The following is a 24,320-nucleotide window of genomic DNA, read 5'->3' on the forward strand; positions in this document are numbered from 1 at the left end:
TACCTGGTACGTCAGTTGTCATTAAGGGGTTAAAGGGCCATGAAACCCCAAATTTTTCTTTCATGATTCAGACAGAGAATACAATTTTTAAAAAGTTTACAATTAACTTCTATTTTCCGATTTGCTTTGTTCTTGTGTTATTCTTTGTTGAAGAGATATCTACATAGGTAGCCTGGACAGTGCTGCCATCTAGTGTTCTTGCTAATATATAACATCCTTGCAAAAACAGCTGCCATATAAAAACAAAGGATAACAAGAAAATTGGATAATAGAAGTATATTGTAAAGTTGTTTGTTGTATTTAAGTTCAAAAGATGTCCGCTCTCTCTCATCTACCTGAGGGCAGTGGCTATAATTCCCATTTTGGAATAAAATAAGTAGGTTGTCTGCTGTTTTGTTTTAACACAATCAGTTTCTTTTTAGGCTTACTTTGATTTATGTGTTTTTACTAAAGGAGAACTGTTTCATATCCCTTTAAATCATGTGATTTTCCCCCCTTATTGACACACAAGTAAAATCCCATCCTATTATGCAGATTATTAAACAATCCTAGAGTTCCCTAACAGTTTATGGATACCTCTCAGAACATGGTTGATGTTTATACAAGTCAGCCAAATGTGTCCAAATGTATTCTGTCATTAAAATGTCTGGATCCTGCTAAAAATAATGTCTGAGGTGCTTTACTATTAGTAAATTAAAAGGGATATAAAACAGTATGTTTCATTGTTGAAATAAAAAGCACTAAGCAGAAGTTTGTACTTAGTATATATAATTGCATTGTGTATTATTTATCATTTTAAAATGTACCTTCATTTCTTAGTATACTTGTTTGAAGGCTAGCTCTATTCATTGATGCATATCTAGATAGGCTCAGGGATGTCTAAAGCGAGTCTGTTCACAGCAATATTTGTAACAATGCTGTACATTATTTGCTCGACACATGAACTCTTGGGAATATTTAAATCTGCTGCAATGGAAACAAGCTTAATTTCAATCATGGTCAACAACTGAAAGTGATACAGATTTTTTTTTTTTTTTTTTTTTTGATTGTACACTGTTTGAATTATGAAACTTTATGTTTTTCTTCCATGTGATTTTTCATATATGTCTTCATACCGTGATATCTTGGGGTGAAATGAATTTGCTTTTCCAATAAATTACGAACAATAGGAGTGAAAGAGTCATTTGAGAGTCCAATTCTTTTTACCTTAGGTAGTTTTGCTTATGGCTGAGCCGTTAAACTCTGTGATAGCTCCCAAGACCCTAATTGAGCTGTGATCTGCTGCTATCTAATTTCATCCTACACTGGTATCACTTTTGTTTTAAAAAAAAGACCTCTTTACAGATTAGATTTCCCTCTTGTCCAAGAAAAGACATAAATCCTCTTTTATTCATCATCCAGCTAAAGCTTTTATTGCGAGAATCTCAGTACATAACAGGATTTGTATAAGATTATTATGTGCTTACATTTTACACAGGAATATGCCAAGGATAATAATGTACATACTGTATATGAGAGCAGAGAACTGATTCATTTGAGTTTAATTGCTAATACCTCATTACCATGATCAACATTAAAAAATAAATTCTGCCTTGCCACTCTAAAAATGCCCTTCTCACTATGAAATAAGACCATAGGGATTTCTTAATTAATATTTCTTCAAATGACTGGCAAGCAGCCCCTAGACAGAAAATCATAAAGACTGAGTGACCTGTCAGCTGGGCATGCCAAGCAAAATGAACTGGGTTAAAGGCCTATAAATTACATTTAAGATATGTCACCATAGGCCTGTGTGCTCTAACAAAGCTTGTATAATGTTTTCAGCTCCAATGAATCGTGTGGCTGTTAAAACACAGCTGTGCATGACTAGAGAAACTTCAGCCTTAGTAAAAGACCGGACAGTGGAACAGATCAGCTGTATCTAAGTACTGCAGTAATTGTAATGGGAAATGAAGTCTGGCAATTGGCAACACATGGTGGAGAAATCTGCATTCAGCTTTTTAGATGTGATGCTGTTATTAAACCACAAGGGTCTTTGGATGAGTCTCAAGTGCACCTGTTGCTTGTCAGACAACAATGTGAACAGCGGTTTAACGACAGCTTGTCTGACAAGTTAATATTGATGACAGACCACACCTGATCGTATCCTGCTTAGGACATCGGTGTAATAATTACTGAGCCCTGAAAATAACGTGTGTTCTGTATAAAAATTATTACTGCACCAGAGGGTGCTAACATTTCAGAGAACAAATTATCTTTGTCACTATAATCTGTATATTTGGTTGCAAACATATAACTCTACTGATATCATGGCTGAGTTGAAGTATATAAAGACATTGAAGTTTACTTAAAGGGAAATGTATAGGTGGCTTAGTATAGCAATTTAATAAGTGTCAATTGACTTTTAAAGTAACAAATTCAACCCTGAATTTCCCCATACAAATTTAATATTACATATTTATAGAAATTAATTTCTCATTTACAGTTGTCCTTCATATGCAGCATCAAAAAAATCATGACAAACGTTCAAGAAACTATTCATAGAGGTATTTCCCTGGACTAAAAAGCAATGAAAATGATAATTTTATATGCTTTTAGAATATTTGTATGCAGATATTTTGCCATATAGTGCCGAATAGCTATTTAAATCAGCTGTACTCAATCCTCAAGAATTTGAGGATAACTGTTGGGTATACCTGGAAGATGTCATAATTTACTCAAATTTTCCTTCTAATCTTGCCCAACTCTAATGAGATTTTCCTGTAAGTGCAATGTACCAGTTATAAACTCTGCTATACAATATTGGGTGAAAGTTTCATTAAGTTGTTATCAACATAGTAGGCAGAAGTAGAAGATAAGATATACACAGCAAAGTGCTTTTCTGATATTTTTTGCTGCTTTTTTTGGCATGTGGTATATATATATATATATATATATATATATATATATATATATATATATATTGAAAAATCATCTATATTGTTAACCTTAAAAAAACAGTCTTAATAAATATGAAAATAAGTATTTAACCAAAAACCTGTTTTAATCCATTTGGTATTTTCTATTCTGTTGTGAAAATGTCTAACCGAACATCTTACATTTACGCAATGAAGGTTCTGAGACCTTATGAAAACTGGCACCATTGTATTTATTTATGTAATTATTTGGTCAGGATTATAGATAACAAATATTGGGAAAAAAAATAATCATGTAAACTTTATAAACACTGTTCCATGTATTATTAAAATACTAAAAAATATTATTTCTATAAATACCTGTTTTATTCCACCTCTCCCTTTAAGCCAAAACAGTTTTATTTTTCCAGAGAAGAGAGTATTTATTTATTCCAATAAAATACCCATAAGCCATAGAGTGAGCCCTATGACTATACTGAGTAATCCTAATGTTTCTCATTAACCTTTCCCCGGAAGGTTAAGTCCAATTCTTCACTGTGCAGAGTACCAGCCTAAGGTTGCGAGCAATTGCCATACATCTTGAGAAGGCTTTGGGCATAAACAGAATCAGTATGACAATAACGGCTATGCATGAGTTCTCATGTCCCTATAGCTAGGACTAACTTATTTTGGATTTTAACTATTAGCTCACTATATCAAATACAATTGATAATAATATTATTCATAATTCATAATATTATGTATATATCAATATAATTAGTATTTAATAAAGATATTATGATCTTCAGAAGAGTGCGCTAAAAAAGCAGCAATGTTAAAAGACAGACATAAAAAGTCTATATAAAATAAACAGTACAATTTATTATAAAAAGGTACTTATAGTAACAATAATGATATAGCTAAACCACCGGTGGTTAAAATACCTTGATACATAAAAAGTAAAAATAGATAAATATGTTGCCAAAGCTTATAAGTCTATAATAGATTTCAAAGTGTCTGTTTATGCATTGGTTATAAATTCCAGAGTGTCAGATTATGCATCTAGCAAAAATTCAGATAATCTGTTTTGTTTCCCCCAATAAGTAGCATAACAAAAACTATTCGTGTGAACAGAGTCACTATTCCAGACTGTAGTTAATACTGGTGCGGCTAAGGATAAGCCTTTCCCTCAGTCTTAGTATGATCCAATATCAATAATACAACTTCAGACAGTGGTGGTGTATCCAGCATTCAAAGGAATACGAAATGTAATTGAACAAGTGATTTCTCTACTCACGGAATCCCCGTTAGACACTCAATCTTCTTCTATTAGACGCTTATGCCTCTCCTGTCATATACAGCGTTCAGCTTGCGAACAAAGCTACTCTCTCACTAAGAGTAGCTACGCAATTATTTGGGATTTTATTGTTTTTCTTTAAACTGAATTTAAACAGAATATTTTTCTTTTTTTGCGGGAGGGATTTCTAACTGCTGATTAAAGGCCAGATTATGAGTGGCACGCTGTCAGTAACACGCAAGCGATATATTGGGTTTAACGCTGCTGTTTGTGCGCATCGGATGTAGCGCTTTTATTACAAGTTGAACGTAAATGCGATCACTTGAGCGCAATTGAAGTTAACAAGTGAAGGAATAGCGCAAACTCAGAGCTCCACTTGTAATCTGGACCGATTTTTCTGATCAAGGGAAACTTATTATGGTTCCCTGTTGGGCACTGACTATGTATACAGGGCTGGAGGAAAAAAATAGCAAATGGACTATGGTCTTATTATTTATTAAGTGAAAAATTGTTAAAGTGAAATTAGAGGCGCCCTCATATACTAGCTATTATTAAATTGCCAGTATTAATGTGCTATGTGCTACAACAAAGTGATGATCGTAGAACTTATCACTAATTGTTATGATATATATAAATACAATGAGTAATGTAACAAACAAAATAACAACCTACATATATATATATAAATTGTTAGACTCAAAAGATAATGTTGTAATGAAGTATACTACAATGAAATAACTATCTCTTTATCGGTAAAACAAAAGATAGTCCACACTCTAAGAGGTATTTTGAAAATCTCCAGGCAGCAGACTCATTCCAGATAGATGTTGGCAATCACAGGTTCTGTTCAAAAAGAGAAAAGAGAAGAGGCGCCAAATGGTGTGTATCGTTTAAAATTCAGCAGGCCAAGCCCCCAAATAAAAACTACTTACAAAATTTCCAGCACTTGAGAAGTGCCACAAATGCCTTCTGAACTGTTAGCAGCCGTCCAGCTAGCTGAATTGTACCAGTACTGCTTCAATATTGTGCTGTGTGAGACAAAAAACACAAAAGTGCCACAATAGTGTGTATCAGTGTGATCACTGCCAAAAGCGCAACAATTGAAATGTACTCACAGGATATAGGGCACTTGAGAAGTGCCACAAAGACCTCCTGGACACTTGTCAGCTGTCCAGCTCACTGCTTTCACCGGTATCCTCTGGGCTCAATTGTTCAGGTCGCAAAGGCTCCAATGTAGCACCTTAGGATATACCTGCAACTCAGTGTGCTAATCAGTGCATATATGGCTAAATATATTAAATGCCAAAAAATGCTGTGCTACTTGTATAATAAAAAGATGTTTATTAAAAACAATGTTACACTACGCGTTTCCCGGTTTCTAAGACCGCTTCCTCAGGTGTAAATTCAAATACAAAGTAGCAAAGTTTTATAGCCCTTTGTCGGGGATAGACGCCGACAAAGGGCTATAAAACTTTGCTACTTTGTATTTGAATTTACACCTGAGGAAGCGGTCTTAGAAACCGGGAAACGCGTAGTGTAACATTGTTTTTAATAAACATCTTTTTATTATACAAGTAGCACGGCATTTTTTGGCATTTAATATATTTAGCCATATATGCACTGATTAGCACACTGAGTTGCAGGTATATCCTAAGGTGCTACATTGGAGCCTTTGCGACCTGAACAATTGAGCCCAGAGGATACCGGTGAAAGCAGTGAGCTGGACAGCTGACAAGTGTCCAGGAGGTCTTTGTGGCACTTCTCAAGTGCCCTATATCCTGTGAGTACATTTCAATTGTTGCGCTTTTGGCAGTGATCACACTGATACACACTATTGTGGCACTTTTGTGTTTTTTGTCTCACACAGCACAATATTGAAGCAGTACTGGTACAATTCAGCTAGCTGGACGGCTGCTAACAGTTCAGAAGGCATTTGTGGCACTTCTCAAGTGCTGGAAATTTTGTAAGTAGTTTTTATTTGGGGGCTTGGCCTGCTGAATTTTAAACGATACACACCATTTGGCGCCTCTTCTCTTTTCTCTTTTTATTATTTATTAACCCTTTAAAGATTGTGATATTTATTTTTCATGTGAAAGATCAGAGATTTACTTTAGCCATTGGAATGTTGTGTAATGTTATAACCTCCCTGACTGGTTCAGGAGGCAAGTGAAAGCAGCATGCAACAAGACAGGGATTTGATTGGTTCCTTAGACATATACTATGATCTGTTCTATGAGAAACAGCCCAGTCTTCAAAAGATCTTTAGACCATCTGAACATGTACATAGATCAACATCATCCTTCAATCCCAAGTGTGTGTGATGTATATACACATCCAGATAGCCATTAAATCGTTAAAATATCAAATTTGAAGAGTGTTTTGGATAGGGGTGGGTGAATGTTTCTAAAAATTTGAAATTTAAAACGAATTTTGATACATTCGTTCTTTCTTTTGAATCGAATTTCGAATGTTTATATAACATTCTAACATTCTATTTTCGAATTTTCGTTTTCAAATTTTTCAATAAAATTCGAAAATATTGGTTCGAATAATAGAATGTTTAGCTATGTATTCATTCAATTTCAAAATGTAATGTAGGATTTGAAATAGTATTTCTAGTCTAATACTGTGTTTTTTAAATGTAATATTCGAATTCGAATGTAACATTCAAATTCAAAATAGTATTTTTAGTCTACAACTGTGTTTAATTAATGTAATATCTGAATGCTACATTCGAATTCGAATGTAACATTCAAATTCGAAATAGTAATTCTAGTCTACAACTGTTTAATAAATGTAATATTCTAATTCGAATGCTACATTCAAATTCGAATGTGACATTCAAATTTGAAATAGTATTTCTAGTCAAATACTGTGTTTTATAAATGTAATATTCAAATTTGAATGTGACACTCAAATTTGAATGTGACATTCAAATTCGAATGTCACATTCAAATTTGAAAGTGACATTTGAATACTGTAAATAACATTCGATAACAAAATTTTTAAGAATATTCCTTCTTATCAACATTCTATTATGTAAATCGAATTTCTACACTAACATTCGTTCTAACATTCAAATTTGAATATAAACACATTCGCCCATCCCTAGTTCTGGGTAATGACATGCACATGAGATTACCTATATCTCACTTTTTTGTTTCTAAATATATACTAAGTATGGCATTTCTAAACTTCCACCTTAAAAAGTGCACCACAGAATAGAAGTACAAAACTCTTAATGGATTAGCACAAGATGTATATCTGTTTATTTCCATAGTTATAAATGTTATACTTGTTTAGTCCACTCCTCCATGTAAATAAGTTTGAAAACTTGTATTTCCCCAGAAATATGCTGCACAGTGAATTAATACATAGGTAGATCTATAGATTCTTGACAGAAAGATTGATAGACAGGCAGTTAGACATCTGCAGATAGACAGATTAAGTCAGATACACTAACAGGTACACTGCACAACTATGCTACTAAGTTGTGAAGTCCTATTTAGGTCTATGATCTTTGAGGCATAACAGTATTAAAAAGAGAAATTAGATTTGCTTTAAAGGGACAGTCAACACCAGAATTTTTGTTGTTTAAAAAGATAGATAATCCCTTAATTACCAATTCCCCAGATTTGCATAACCAACACAGTTATAATTATACACGTTTTACCTATGTAATTACCTTGTATCTAAGCCTCAGCAGACTGCCCCCTTATTTCAGTTCTTTTGACAGACTTGCAGTTTAGTCAATCAGAGCTGTCTTCGTTGTAAATTCATGTGCATGAGCTCAATGTTATCTATATGAAATACATGAACTAATGCCCTCTAGTGGTGAAAAACTATCAAAATGCATTTAGATTAGAGGTGGTCTTCAAGGTCTAAGAAATTAGCATATGAACCTCCTAGGTTTAGCTTTCAACTAAGAATACCAAGAGAACAAAGCAAAATTGGTGATAAAAGTAAATTGGAAAGTTGTTTAAAATTACATGCCCTATCTGAATCATGAAAGTTTTTTTTTTACTTGACTGTCCCTTTAAAGGACCAGTCAACACTGTAGATTTGCATAATCAACAAATGCATGATAAGAAGACAATGCAATAGCACTAAGTCTGAACTTCAAATTAATAGTACATTTTTGTTAAATAAATTGAAAAGTTATGCCTATTTCCACTCCCCCTGTACCATGTGACAGCCATCAGCCAATCACGAATGCATATACGTATATGCTGTGAATTATTGCACATGCTCAGTAGGAGTTGGTGACTCAAAAAGGGTAAATATAAAAAGACTGTGCACATTTTGTTAATGGAAGTACATTGGAAAGTTGTTTAAAATTGCATGCTGTATCTGAATCATGAAGTTTAATGTTGACTTGAGTGTCCCTTTAAGGTTGTCTACCACCATATTAGCAGGTATTTTGTGGACAAAAGTTAACTAAAGTACTCATATATTCTGCACATGAGATTTAGAGGACAACAAAATATATATTGCAGCTATAGCTCTGCTAAACTAGTCTCGCTAAGCTATTTTTTGTTATATTCATGCTTATAACGTAAGATATACTCTTGTCTCTGATACATTGCTCAGTAGAAAAGTGAAATGGTTCAGGGTCAATAAGTACTTACATTTCGGTCATGGTTTCCGGGAGATTTGCCGGTATCGCTGTCAGACCTTTACCCCTGCAATCTACAATCCCATTACTGCAGGTACACATGGCCGGGCACGAACCTATGGAAAGACTGCAGATCTGGGTGCTGGAAGAATCTGCTTGACCTGAAATATTAAGGTGTTCAATTTAAGGACAACATAAAAAATGATGTATATACCTGTGACACAAAGAACACAATGTGCTTTTTCAACATAAGTGGGTTTCTTGTTTTAATTTACAAATGCTAAAAAGAAGAACTTACACATTTACACATAAAACTTATTGTTCTGACGGTTACAAATTTCAAAAGATTCCGGGATAAAAATATTCTTTCTGTGCTTTCTCCAAACAATAGTAATAATAGCAAGGTTTGGTAAAATAATATTTAAATATTTATGTTACTTGCCACTTTTGAATTGCTGTTGTGTCTTGAAGAAAGGCATTGGATATCGCTGTATAAGAGCTTCCAATTCTTTCCACAAAAAGAATAATCTTTTTAACATACCTTAAAGGGATATTAAACTGTGCTCCTTTAGTGAAAACAAATATGTTAAATCAAAGTATATTATAAAAAGAAACAGATTGTGTACTTGTCTTATTGCAAAATGAGCACTTAGAAATTCTCAGAGTAGCCACTGCCTGCAACTAGATAAGGGAGCAGACATGTTAGCAACTTAAGTTGAATTCTGCTTGTTCTGAGCATGGGGAAATCTGACTGTTTATCCAGTATTTACTAACTAAATACTAAACAACCTTATAAGTTACTGTAGAAGTTTTATGACATCAAGCTATAAATGACTTCCTGCAAATGCCCAGCCTCCTTGTAGGACTATGACAGGTCGTAATGGACACTGCACAAATGAAGCTTTGCTATTGCAAATCATGGAATGCAGCTTCCTGCTCACTGGCATCAAATCGGCCGCTAGCAGGGGCTGTCAATCATCCTGATTGTATTGGATCGGGATGATTTCAATTTGCCACCTAAAAGGTGGCAGACATGTTAAGAAGCAGAAGTCTTATAACCACTGTTTCTTAAAGGGATACTAAACCCAATTTTTTTATTTTGTGATTCAGATAAAGCATGCAATTTTAAGCAACTTTCTAATTTACTCCTACTATCAATTTTTCTTTGTTATCTTGCTATCTTTATTTAAAAAGCAGAAATTTAAAGCTTAAGAGTCAGACCATTTTAGGTTCAGCACCCTGGATAGGGCTTGCTTATTGGTGGCTACATTTAGCAAACCAATAAGCAAGCATAACCCAGTATCTGAAACAAAAATGGGTTGGCTCCTAAGCTTTACATTCCTGCTTTTTAAATAAAGATAGCAAGAGAACGAAGAAAAATTGATAATAGGAGTAAATTAGAAAGTTGCTTAAAATTGCCTGCTCTATCTAAATCATGAAAGAAAAAAAATTGGGATTATTGTCCCTTTAACTTACATTTAGCCCTATGGATAATCATTCACATTGTGTCATGGATGAAATTGGATTGTAAGATTCCTATATAACAACAGTCTGGCATTTTTATTGCTAACTAACCTCATTTAATTCTGAAGAAAAAAACAAATTAGAGGGAAGTTAGTATCCCAGTAATCGCCTTGAGAAAAATTGAGGCGGGCGCATTCTATGGATTCAGCAGAAAATTGGGCTGGAATTAAATTTCTCCAGGGCTGCTATTATTCCCATCACAGGCATTAGTCCTGGGCGCCTCACACAAGCAATTTATATTATATATAATTTATATTACTTATTTTAACAATGAGGCGCTTATGAACTTTAACTTCAACAATGGACTTTGAACTTTTAACTTTGAATTTTAACAATGAGGTGCTTATGAATTTATTTTAACTTATTTTAACATACTCCAGGTAGTGAATGAGTAAAGGAGTTTAAGTACCTTGGGGTTTTGTTCGCGACCGAGGGGACAATGGAGCATGAGATTGGCCGGAGAATTGCAGCAGCGGGGGTGGTGTTGTATTCGCTTTACCACAACATTGTGACGAAAAGAGACCTGAGCCAGAAGATGAAGCTCTCGATCTACTGGTCAATCTTTGTTTCTACCCTCACCTATGGTCATGAAGGATGGGTCATGACCGAAAGAACGAGATTGCGGGTACAAGCGGCCGAAATGGGTTTTCTCAGGAAGGTGGCTGGCATCTCCCTTAGGGATAGTGTGAGAAGCGTAGAAAGGAGTCAGTTGAGGTGGTTCGGACATCTGGTAAGGATGCCCCCTGGGCGCCTCCCTAGGGAGGGGTTCCAGGCATGTCCGGTGGGAGAAGGCATCGGGGAAGACCCAGGACTAGGTGAAGGGATTATATCTCCACACTGGCCTGGGAATGCTTCAGGATTCCCCAGTAGGAGCTGGTTAATGTGGCCAGGGAAAGGGAAGTTTGGGGTACCCAGCTAGAACTGCTGCCCCCACGACCCAACCCCAGATAAGCGGATGAAGATTAGATGAGAGTCTAACAATGGAAAAAAATATGCAACTAGTATACCAGAACAAATATGACAAGGATAAGTGCATAGACTGTGATCTTTACTGTATTTTTAGGAAACTTACAAATAAGAAAAAGAAAAAGCAACAAATTATCATATATGTATAACGTGGGAAGGTTCTGAAAGAAAAAGTTGCAGATACTGCTGTGATAAAAGTAGCACTCTGCTATAAATGTTGTTAACATGTCAATTTTTAGTACAGCAAAACTGACAGCTTGGGAAGATAAAAACAACGCTGAGAATTGCAACAGCAAAACTCATTCAACTGGTAGAGTTTAACTAATGAGTTTTCTTAAGATGCCATGCAGCAAACATATCAAGACTCTATGTGTCAGCTTCCAATTAGATTAAGTGACGCTGAATTGTTGGCTGGACAGTTGCACAATAAAACAAACTGTGACATGGCAATATTGTGCAACACAGAAAGCAGCAAAAAAAATGTTGTATTTCAAAAGGATTGCAGCTGGTCTGTGGTCTGTTCTAATAAATATGTATGTCCTCATCAGAATCTAATGTAAATCATCAAGTCAAACAGGTCATTATACAGATCCTGATGTCCAAAAATAATATTTAGTTAAATACAAAATATTTGTTTATTGGAAACAATTTAAGAAGTATAAGTAGATTGTAGCTGCAACATTTAGTACTTGCCAAAGTAATGATAATATATTTATTTTATTTAGAGTACATTGAACCACTGCCCGTCTTAATTTTATTGACTAAAACACAAGGAGATCTAATGGTTAGTTCTGGATCATGAGTTACAAACAAATGAAAAGTACAAGGACATGTGCATATCATTAACTGACTGACCTTCTCATAATCACATTTTAATTTAAAGGAACAGTAAACTCAACATTTTATTACCCATAAAAGGGCCAGATTACAAGTGGCACGCTAATGATAGCGTGGGGCGTGATAACTGATATCGCTGAACATTAGAACTCAACTTGATATTACAGTTAGTTCATGGTAACTATTTACCAGAGAAGGGTTAGCGCGGCTAACATTGCTCTAGCACAATCAATACTTTCAATGGATATCACAACCACTCTAAAAAGCACTCATATTACAAGTTAAAAGTTATATTTTGTGCTCAAGGGAAAGCCGAAACTGCACTATAATATTAAAGGGATACTGAACCCAGTTTCTTTCTTCCATGATTCAGATAGAGCATGCAATTTTAAGCAACTTTCTATTTTTACTCCTATTATAGATTTCTTTGTTCTCTTGCTATCTTTATTTAAAAAGCAGGAATGTAAGCTTACAAGACGACCATCTTTGGTTCAGAACTTGGGTAGCGCTTGCTAATTGGTGGCTAAATGTCTAAATATGTGTATGTGTGTATGTAAACATGTCTATATACCAGAATGAATTTGATTTAAATCACTATTCAGAAAGACTGATGTAAGTCAATTTAATTAATGGTTCTCATGGGAATGGTTGCGATATTTGAAGTCTTGAACTTAGCGCGCCTAAGTCTTTCGCTCTCACTCTACGGGGCATATTAATCAAGCTCCGTAGGCTCGGCGGAAACAGAAGTTATGAAGCAGCGGTCTAAAGAGCACTGCTCCATAACCTGTCCGCCTGCCCTGAGGCGGCGACAGAAATCAACCTGATCAATTTTGCTTAATTCTCTTGGTATCTTATAATAAAGAGTAATCATATGTAAGCTCAGGAGCGTGCACGTGTCTTTAGCCACCTGGAAGCAGTGTTATAGCAATGATATACATATTTGCAAACAATGCTTCCTTAGAATGCTAAAGACATGTGCATACTCCTAAGCTCCTATCATCCTACCTAGGTTTACACTTTTAAAAAAGGATACAAAGAAAACAAAGTAAATTTGATCATAGAAATAAATTGAAAATTTGTTTAAAATTACATGCTCTATCTGAATCATGAACTTTTAATTTTGACTTTACTATCCCTATAAGTGTTTTCTATGGAATGCTAAACTCTGACACACCTATATACTGCACATTTATTGGGTAATATGTGATTGATTCCTGTAAGAGATCCCCACACTAAGATCTGTGCAAATCCAGATCTTGGAGTGGGGATCTTTTCCAAGAACGGCTACAAAACATCTGAAGCTTACATCTGCTGCTTACTTCTGCATTTGGATCCTCACAAACTATACAAATGCACGTCCCTAGAAAATACAGTTCAAATGCTTACAGAACATTTATTTTCTATGCTTTTATAAAATAATAATTTAATGACCCTTTATGTTGATATTAGTCATATGGTTTATTAACAGTTTTGACATTGTGCCGTCTGCTCACATTTATTTATATTTAATCTCAATGCCCCCCTATTTATTTCATCTTACAGGAAGGTCATTCCTTTTTTCATCAGCAGCTGTTTGTATTTACAGTAACATTACCAATTACCAGCGTATTTTATACCCTTGATATCTCTTCAGTGGACGTCTGCCGTGTGTGACGCTAATGTTACACAGATAAACTAATTGCTAAAGGAATTCTAGTTGATATTTTATTTGCAGTTATTACAATGTAAACATTCATTTTAACCTTATTGAAGGACAGCTGAGAAATATGGTCCTGTTTGAATCCATTTGAGATGGATGTATTTAACTTAGGTGGTTATTGCCAGTCTTTTTATATTATTCAAAACCAATAGAATCACATCCACCTGAATAGTTTAAAGGGACACTAAACTGTTGATTTTTGTACCTGTCTATTGTTAAAAATTAGTTTCTTGAAAACAGTGCCATTTTCTAAATGAGAATATGAAGGAAGGCAAGGTAGCGGGTTTTCCATTGAATTCTTGCTAGAAGACTTTTTGCTGTGAAATCATGTGACAATGGAACCTAAGTTCTGCAATGTCTGCTTCCTTATCTAGATGTAGGTAGTGGCTACACTGAGAATTTCTAAGTTCTCCTTTAGCAAGAAAGTTGAGTTTTTAACACAATGTGTTTTTCATTTTATGTTTACTTTGATTTAACATGTTTTCATTCTAAAGGAGCACTGTTTTATATACATTTAAATGAGTTGGTAAATCAAACTAGTGCATTATACTTACCAGTTTTGGGGCATTGTTAAATAACAACAAAGTGGTGGGAATAGGCTGCCAGGGCCTATTTTTGGTCCCAGTCTGGTCCTACTCACTAGCATGCATTTCAAATAGCACAGGACTTCAGAAACAGGAACTGCAATTTGGTATTTACTTATACTTTATAACCTCCTATCTCATACACAATTATTAACAAAAGGTACCTACTAAAAACACAAATTTCCTCAGAGTACTAAAACATATGTATTGCTTTACACTAATGTGTATTCTGTGTATTAGTTTATCACCCGGTGTACTCAGCTGATGTAGAACACGTAAATGCATGAAAATACAGTAATTACTGATCTTTGGACTTAAACAGATTAGCACTTTGAAATAAAGTTAGCATATTAGTAGGGATAGGCAAGAACGTTGCATGTCTGTTACAAATAACAAACAAAAGCTGCATTTGTTAGTTCTGGAAATGCTGAACATCTGAAATTAATCTTTTGCAAAAATGTTAACTTTATTTGTATCAAATAAGTTTATGTGAATCAATATACAAATGACAAATTTCCTATAGAAACATTCTATTGTAACAAAAGTCCAAGGGAGACCGTTCTGGAATTTAGATGTCATTCACCCATCTCTACGCACACTAGAATAAAACATGTTAAAAGGAAATTAAAATGTTCATATGCTGAAAAGAATATTTGTTTTTATTATTTTAAGAAATGTCACTGTCCTCCAATATGGCTGGGAATGTCCCTGTTAGTTTCTAAATCAAGTAGATGCAACTATTCAATTATATACACACACTACTTTATGGCCAAAAGTATGTTGACATCCTTACTAATAATTATTGAGTTCAGGTGTTTCAGGCACACCCGTTGCTAACAGGTGCGTACAATTCAGCACATAGGTTTGAAATCTTTATAGACAAATACTGTCAGTACAAAAGGTCCTACTGAAGAACTCAGTGACTTTAAATGTGGCGCTGTCACAGGATGCCAGAGCAACCACAGCCCCTTTACCAAGTGGTAGACCACGTAAACTCACAGAGAGGAGCTCAAAGGGACATTAAATGTACAAAAAAATATATTCATATGAGAAACTTCTATTTAGTTTACATGTGAACAGAGTTTCTGTTTAAATCAAAATTTTCAAAGTTGCATAACAAATTTTTTTAATTGTACCAAATTTCAATTAAATTGGTCAAGCCATTTTAAAGCTAAGAAATAAGTGGTGTTTGAATATATATGTATTTATATATATATATATATATATATATATATATATATATATATATATATATATATATTTACATACTGTATATACACACACATTTGTATTAATTTGTGGGGGGTTTGAACAGGGATATATCGGCACATTTTTACATACACATTTGTTTCTACTTTAATGCTATAACCACTGTACGTATTGTGACATCTATTGTTTGATTTTGGAAACTGAATTTTACCAGCCGACGGCACATCTAGGATGCCCAATTAGGTATGTCAGGAATTGTAATGCTTTATTGTAGCATTAAATCAAATAGTCTGACCTGAGCAGCTGAACTCGTGCTTCTGAACCTCTGCCACATTGAGTCCACGAAGCTGTAGTGGCCCAGTGCATTGCGTGAAGAGACCAATGGATGGTCGCTGGCGAAGCCACTGAGACAGCCAGGCCAAGTGACAATCACAAAACAAGTTGTTGGAATGCAAACGGCTGAAAGACAAAATAAAGAAGTGAAACATAGAAAGCACTATGTAATACGCCTACAGCATTAAACAAAACAAATGACATTACGTACAAAATTCCTGGGAATTAAATGTTTATTGGCATTCTCGTTGATGGAATAATATTTTACCCTAAGATTATTTCAGCAAAACTATTATCATTTCATTACAAACGGATGTGTTATAGCTATGTGCTGCGTATAAAAAGGAAACCGTTTTTTTCTCCTGATAATTTAATTGGACAAAATAGGATTAGTAAATATTCTGCATTAAAGAGTTGGCAGAGCGTGGAAGGGCTGGTTTTAGATATAACTCTTATTATTGAGTCTCAGCCATGCATGACTTTTTCATCCAGTCTATGGAGAATTATGTATTGAATATAAACTCAAAGAATTTGCTAATGCTTCACTAATAGACATGTCAGAGAAAAATCCTGTGAACAATTTTAATTACATTGGTATTTAAATAATTACATTGTAATAATTCTGTTTGTAACCGAGTAGGTATAACGATATCAGCATAGAAAATATAATTTATACTTAGGCTGGTAAATATTGGTAAAAAAAAAAAAAAGATATAATTTGTTTACAGTAAATGGTACACACAATATAACAAATATATATTTATTCTTATTTAGAGTGAGTTAAATAATAAAATACAGACCTATATTGTTTCAGGCTCTATTATCAGTTTTCTGCATTTTGCCTTTACTTGCTATTTATATATCTATTTACATGAAATCATAGCTGGCAATAAAAAAATGTTTGTTATTAAACTATTAATGTTTAAGTGCCCTATTGGGTGGAATTATCAGGACAGTTATGTCTAACTTTTCCTAACAAATTATTGTGTGGTTCCAAAAATATTTATGTACACATAGGTTTTACAATGTATATATTTTGTATAATTTCACCCATTTCTGATTGAGCCCTCCATACCCTTTATTATATATATATATATTTATATCTATTGTATATATACTGTATATATTGTGTATATATAAATATATTGTGTATTTGTGTATATATATATATATATATATATATATAAAAGTGTATATATATATATATATATATATATATATATATATATATATATATATATATATATATACTGATCAAAGAGAGCACTCTCACTTCCAAAATTGATGAATGACAGGGTGCCAGCAGGTACATATATAAATGAAGGAAGGCACTCTCTGGTCTTTTAAGTGAATATTTAATAATTCAAGCGTGACGTCTCGGGGCACACTCCCCTTCCTCAGAAAAAAAAAGTGCCTTCCTTCATTTATATATATATAGTAGTTAGCCAGTAACCTTTAGGGTGTGTTTACTACCCAGGTGCTATCCTCAATATTACACATAGGTGAGCCAAAAAAATTTGAAGGACACTTACAGGTCTTTAAACAGTAATCCAAATAATATTTTTTATTGATCATATATCAAATTCATAATGAATCTGTTTGGGCCTACTTCAAGACAAATATGCGGTCATGGCCGCTGCAACAATTCAAACCGGCATCACAGCCGTACTTCCAGGAGGAAAGCCTTGTCAGGCAGATGTATATATATATATGGAATGCTTTATTAAAACTTGGCATACTATGGTAGGTTCAGAAATGTACACGTGACTTGAGCACTGTATGTATTACTGTTGCTGACATATAGTGCTTTAGACGTGTATGTTCTTACAGTAAATATAGCAGACATTAACCAATCCCATGAGCCATGCAGCTATGGCTACTAAAATGTCTCTTCTGGCTAGGGTCTGTGCTTTGTGCAGCAGGATATGGGTATCAATTGGGGGAGGGGGTTATGGCACAAACCTCACTTCTATGCCCTGCATTCATTTTACTACAAATCCGGGATACCTGGTTGTCTAATGGTGGTTTATGAACCCTCTATGTGCCCCTGGTCTATGGTTGTGAGAAATACATTTGGAAAATATGAGTTAAAAGTATTGGGGGAAGTTGGATTAGGAGGCAGAAGATTTCACAGTGCATAGAGCAGCACGTATGTAGAATTATTTTTAACCCCTTAAGGACCAGCGACGTACCTTGTATGTCACTGGCCTTTTTTTGGGACTTGATTGTTTTATAGCGCAGTCTTGCCACCAGCGTTGAGACTGCTCTATTCCACAAAGCCTGCTGGAGGTAGGGCATTAATAGTGTGTTCTTGCTAGACTTGTGCTATTATGTCCTGAAAAAACCCTTAACGACCAGTGACATACAGGGTACTTTGTTTTCATTAACGGTTTAATATTCTACATATGTCTATATTCCTTCCCTGGTCCCTTACAAAATGTTTATCTGGCTCCTATGTTTAACATACATTTGTTAACCCTTGTTGTATAGTAAGGAACATTGTTACATTAACATTTCATTGCCTATTTGCCAACACAAACCTTTTTAGTTTTATTTTGCACTTTTGACTAATCTTAGTTAATAATTAAAATAAGTAGTCATTTTATGTTACATTTTATCATATTTATCATATTTTGTTTTGGAGGGCAACAGCCTGTGTCCATTATAGGGAAATTCTGCAGGTGTGTCTCTTGCACAGACCTGTCAGACACTTTAGATAAGGTGTGTGTTTTTTTATTACTTCCAATAGCTTTTATCAGTGTCTATCTTTAATCACTGAAAAAAACACAAAAACAACACTGAATAACAGTAAAAAAAAAAAAATGGAAAAAAGTACTAGGCAAGTAAAAAAGGTGTCTACAAGGAAATCTGTCATTTGAGTAATATTCTATTAAATAAAATAAATGCTTCTATATGTTCACTAAATATGAAATTTAATGTTTTGCATTTTAATTTGAGTTACGGTGCCAAGAACATACCCTGAAAACTTGATCTGAATGTTAGTTATTGTGCCAATAAGTATTCAGAGGATTTAAAGGGACAGTCAACACCCGACACAACTTAATCCCATCCCTCAGATCAGCAAAAGAAGATGCGCCTGCACTGCCTCTGATGTTCCATACCTCTAATGTTGGATTAGTAATTGTTCAAAATACATACGTTATTCTCCTGTCGATATGACCGCCAAACTCCCCCCACCGTTAAGTAGTAACTTTCGCTTTCAACCCATCTGCCAATCAGAATAGAATCCTTGGTTGGATTCTTAACACTCGTTCACGGCGATTCGCAGCCTCATTTCCTATTTCTGCTTGCGAGCGGACAGCAATTAAAATGCGCATGTGCATTAGCAAAAAAAAAAACAGCGTCACCGTTCCCTACATGAACGAGCATGAAATTCCATAGAGAAGGGGACGAAGGAGGAGGGGGAGGAGTTTGACCGCCATATCGACAGGAGAATAACGTATGTATTTTGAACGATTACTAATACAACATTAGAGGTATGGAACTTCGGATGCAGGGCAGACGCATCTTCTTTTGCTCATCTAAGGGATGGGATTAAGTAGTGCCAGGTGTTGACTGTCCCTTTAATCTCAATTTGGGTTATCATGCCCAGAGCATGCTCTAAAAATATTATCTAAATTTAGATTACCATGCCAGTATCATATTCAGAATATTCCATCTGAATTTGTATTATTGTGCCAGTAACATACATAAGATTTCAGCAACTGTATCAGTAATATAGAGAGATTAACAGAATGGCACTTAATCATCATTTAATTTGTTTACAAATCCTAAACCACAAACCATTTACTTACAATGTCCGTAACTTGGGCATATGGTTGAAGCTGGATACTGGAATTGTGGTAATGTTGTTGTTATTGAGGGTTCTGTGTGAGGATAAAAAAAAGAACATTTTCATCCAATACAGCAAAAATTATCTTAAACTCTCAAAAGGCTATAAATGTGCCCTCTAATGAGAAACTCACAACACTCATCTGACCTGTAGCTCTCCAAAGCTTAGTTCCCAGGAAATTCTTTACACATAAGGCAAGCAAACAAGTAAACACAATTTGCCTTTGATCATTTAAGAAACATTTTGTTTAATACAATTCATTTTAAAATAATTAAAGGGATAGAAAGGTTAAAATTGAAACGTACATGGGTGCATTTCAATATAAAATAGAAGTATTTTTGTATTATACTTCCATTAGCAAAAATGCTTCTACTAAAATGTATTACTGTTTTTCTGCGGCATAAGTGCATATCCTGTGAGGGCTCGTGCACCAGTTTTCAAACACCAAACCTTCTCAGAGAGTCAGAAGCGGCTTCTATGACACAAAGGGGGCAATTTATTAAGCTCTGGCGGGCTGAAGTCCCCTGGCAGAATTCAGCATTGCACACAAGCGCTATTTTGCGCTTGTGTGCAATCCCGCCCCCTCTCCGCACACAGCCTATCACGCGCGGGCAGGAGCTTTCAATCTCCCCGGTCGGTCTGATGACCGCTGCTTGTTAAATATAGCGTGCAGGTTCTCTTTTGAGAACCTGCAGTCGTAGGGGCTCAAAGGCTGGTGAAAGCCTTTGATAAATCAACCCCAAAATATATAATCACAAGCACAATACTCACCATCTTCAGCCGTCTGCGCTTGAATATTAGCGCACAGCCCTCATAGGATATGTGCATATGCCACAGAAAAACAGAAATAACTTTCACTAGAGGCATTTTTGCTAATAGAAATATATTGCAAAAATGCTTCTATTTCAAATTAAAATGCCTTTATGCACATTTAATTTTCTACCCCTTTAACCAAAATATTGTCTTAATTTATTGACATGTTTAATAAAAAAAAATTGCCCTCTGTAAAAACTCTAATTTTATATTTTAGTCATAAAACAATGTACCAGTGCTTTATTAGCGTTGCTTCATAGCATCTGCTGCATAGTAATATGCTGGCTCTGTACCACCGCAACATAATATGATGGTTCATCAAATCCCAAATAGTCAAAAAAAAATAGCACTCACTATGTGACTTACTTTAAATGTGACGTTTATTAGAATCATGCATCTACTTGTCTGAAGAAGATCAATATTGCTTGGAAAAGTCACTGTTGGGGTCTAGAATCTGTAGGTTATGGGGCCGAATTATCAAGCTCCGAATGGCTCGCCGGAAACAGCAGTCATGAAGCAGCGGTCTAAAGTCTAACTTGTCCGCCTGCTCTGAGGCTGCGGACATCAATCCGCCGATCCTATACGACAGCGTAAGCTGTTGGCATTTATCGATGTGCGGCGGATATGATACGCTACATCGTATCATGTCCGCTCGCACTTCCATAAATCGGCCCATATGACAAGAAAGAAGAGACCTTGTAGCAGTGGTTTATCATCATTAGGCCAAATGCTGTAGCTCAGTGTTCTCAACCGCGGTTCTCAAGTAACCCTAACAGGCCACGTTTTCATTATAGCTAAACAAGAGCACAGGTGATATAATCAGCTGATGGGTGAGAGCAGGATAGTAACCATGGTTACTGATCAGCTGATTATTTCACCTGTACAATAAAAATCTGGCCTGTTGGAGGTACTCGAGGACCGTGTTTGACAAACCCTGCTGTAGCTAACTCTTCGTTTAATGCTTTAGGCCTAGTTGTGCGCATCTAATTACAGACTGGTCATTCTGTGTGTTATTTTATTGGGGTTTGTAGTCAGGCTAATCGGGGGTTAAATGCTCCAGTCACTGATTGCAAACTCAGCTGGTGAGTAATGTTGAGCACCCAGAGCTGTAAGTCCTGCCAGTTGCATGAGATGTCTTGAGTCCATGTCCGTGTTATCTACATCATTAAAGGGCCATTATAGTAAAAAACTGACATGCACTAATCCATTAGAACAGGTCATTTTAAAATTGTCGACCCTAGACAACTGTTTTTATAACCGCAAAAGGGTTAAACACAGTAGAAATACCACTCGGGACTCACAGAGCACTGCTGGTTCAGAGCGAAAAATGCAGCATATCCAATCAACAGCACAGTCACATGACTCACATGGGGGTTAAACACACAGTTGTCTAGGGTCAATAGTCTGAAAAGGACATGCTCTAACAGATTAGAGAATGTAATTGTTTTGACTAAAATGGCCCTTTAACCAGCTTACTTAAAATAAATAATGTGACTCCAAATTTGAAAAGTTTCTGCTGCACTTAATGCGTACATAATATCACATGGCATTATTTGAGGTATATGCTTTATTCTATAAAAAATTGAGAAAAATAAAAAAATCCCACCCTCCTACCCATCTAGATTGTAAATTCCCACAGGAATAGGGCCCTCAATTCCCCCTGTATTTGTCTGTAAAATGTTGTCTTTTATTGTATTGTTTCTCCGTTGTACTTTTATCCTTGTACCTATGGGCAGCGCTGCGGAATCTGTTGGCGCTTTATAAATAAAGAATAATAATAATAATAATAATAAAAAAATAACAATAAGTAAGTTCCTACTTCATCTGCCTATGGCATAGTGTGTCACAAACAAACTTATCCACAAGAGTGGGTGGGAAGAGTTGAAGTTAAAGGGACAGTCAACACCAAAAATGTTATTGATTAAAAAGATAGATAATCCCTTTATTTCCCATTCCCCAATTTTGCATAACCAACACTGTTATATTAATATACATTTTACCTCTGTGATTACCTTGGATCTAAGCCTCTGCAGACAGCCCCCTTATCTCAGTTCTTTTGATAGACTTGCATTTTAGTCAATCAGTGCTGACTCATAAATAACTCCTTGGGAGTGAACACAATGTTTTCTATATGACACACATGAACTAACGCCCTCCAGATGTGAAGAACTGTCAAAATGCACTGAGATAAGAGGCGGCCTTCAAGGGCGTAGAAATTAGCATATGAGCCTACCTAGGTTTAGCTTTCAATAAAGAAAACCAAGAGAACAAAGCAAATTTGATGATAAAAGTAGATTGGAAAGTTGTCTAAAATGATATGCCCTATGTGAATCATGAAAGCTTAATTTGAACTTGACTGTCCCTTTAAACAAACCCTTTATGGAAACAGTACGTCTGAAAAGTGATGCAGTAATGTGGCACTTACAATACTTCCAACCCTCTTAGTGCCCGAAATGCGCCATCTTCAATACAGCTGATTTGGTTTTTGTCCAGCTGACTGTAAAGGAAAAAAAAAAAGGATCAGCACATAAAGCTTCAGTTTCCAGCAGTTTCTTGAAATAACATGAACTTTTATTAAAAAAGTAAAATAGCTCAAGTGATACGTGTGGTTTTCCAGGTTTTAAAGCAAATAAAACCCAAAACATTATTACTATTTTAACGTCATCCATTCTGTATTTTATTATATTTGGATACCCTGTAAATGACCTGTTGAAAACTGACAGTGATAGAAGCAGGTTGAATGTTAGCAGCAAGTTTTCTATCATTGTAGATAAAGTCATGGAATGTCTTGGATGTTTTAAATGAAAAAGCAGAAACCAGCTGCATTTGAAGAATGATCATACTGTGCTAAGTGACAGATTTCTATAGTGCTATTTTAAACTATTTCATATTCCAAAGCTAACCTGTATATAGATATATAGATGACTGTTGTAAAATTGCTTTTGCTCCTATTTTCTTATATATATATATTAAATGGTAACTTTGAAAATCCTGGCGAGTGCATCCCTTTTCTTCACTACTATCAATACTTTGGAAGCACCCTGGGTGGATGAAATGTTAACCGTGAGTGCTGGCCTGCCTATATATATAAATAACTAATAGGCCAGCACTCACGGTTAAAAAAGCAACAACCCAGGGTGCTGCCACAGTGTAGATAGTATCTGCAAATAAAGGATGCAATCGCCAGGGTTTTCAGTGTTACCTTTTAATGTAACGTTTGGGGGTGTTACCCCCTTCGTCAGACAAACAAAATAACATGTTATTTTTTTTGTCTGACGAAGGGGGTAACGCCCCCAAACGTTACATTAAAAGGTAACACTGAAAATCCTGGCGAGTGCATCCTTTATTTGCTGATACTATATATATATATATATATATATATATATATATATATATAAATATTATTTACTATAGTAAAATGAACAACATCCCTATTACAATTCAATGCTGATACATTGTACAAAAACAATTAAACTAATATGAAACCAGTGGTGGTTCTGGGAGAAGGGGGGAGCAAGGGGCAAATAAAGGAACCTATCTAGGTAATCTCTTCAACACAGAATACCATGTTAATGAAGCAAATTTGATAATAGAAGTAAATTGGAAACATTTTAAAATTGTATGCTCTGTCTTAATCACAAATTTTTTTTTGGGGGTTTCATATCCCTTTAATGGTTCAGATAGAGCAAAAACAAA

General features: G+C 35.1%; 1 protein-coding gene across 1 annotated transcript in view; it reads right to left on the reverse strand.

Moving 5' to 3' along the window:
- The window catches only part of SLIT1 (slit guidance ligand 1), a 503,550-nt gene that overhangs the window by 106,393 nt on the left and 372,837 nt on the right, over positions 1-24,320 (reverse strand). The window contains exons 6-9 of the mRNA XM_053692504.1: positions 23,050-23,121; positions 19,774-19,845; positions 15,921-16,084; positions 8,820-8,967 (exon numbers count right to left, since the gene is read on the reverse strand). Coding sequence (XP_053548479.1) covers positions 8,820-8,967; positions 15,921-16,084; positions 19,774-19,845; positions 23,050-23,121 — 456 coding nt within the window. The remainder of the gene's footprint in view (positions 1-8,819; positions 8,968-15,920; positions 16,085-19,773; positions 19,846-23,049; positions 23,122-24,320) is intronic.

The sequence above is a fragment of the Bombina bombina genome, chromosome 9 (assembly GCF_027579735.1).
Source record: "Bombina bombina isolate aBomBom1 chromosome 9, aBomBom1.pri, whole genome shotgun sequence".
Taxonomy (NCBI): Eukaryota; Metazoa; Chordata; class Amphibia; order Anura; family Bombinatoridae; genus Bombina; species Bombina bombina.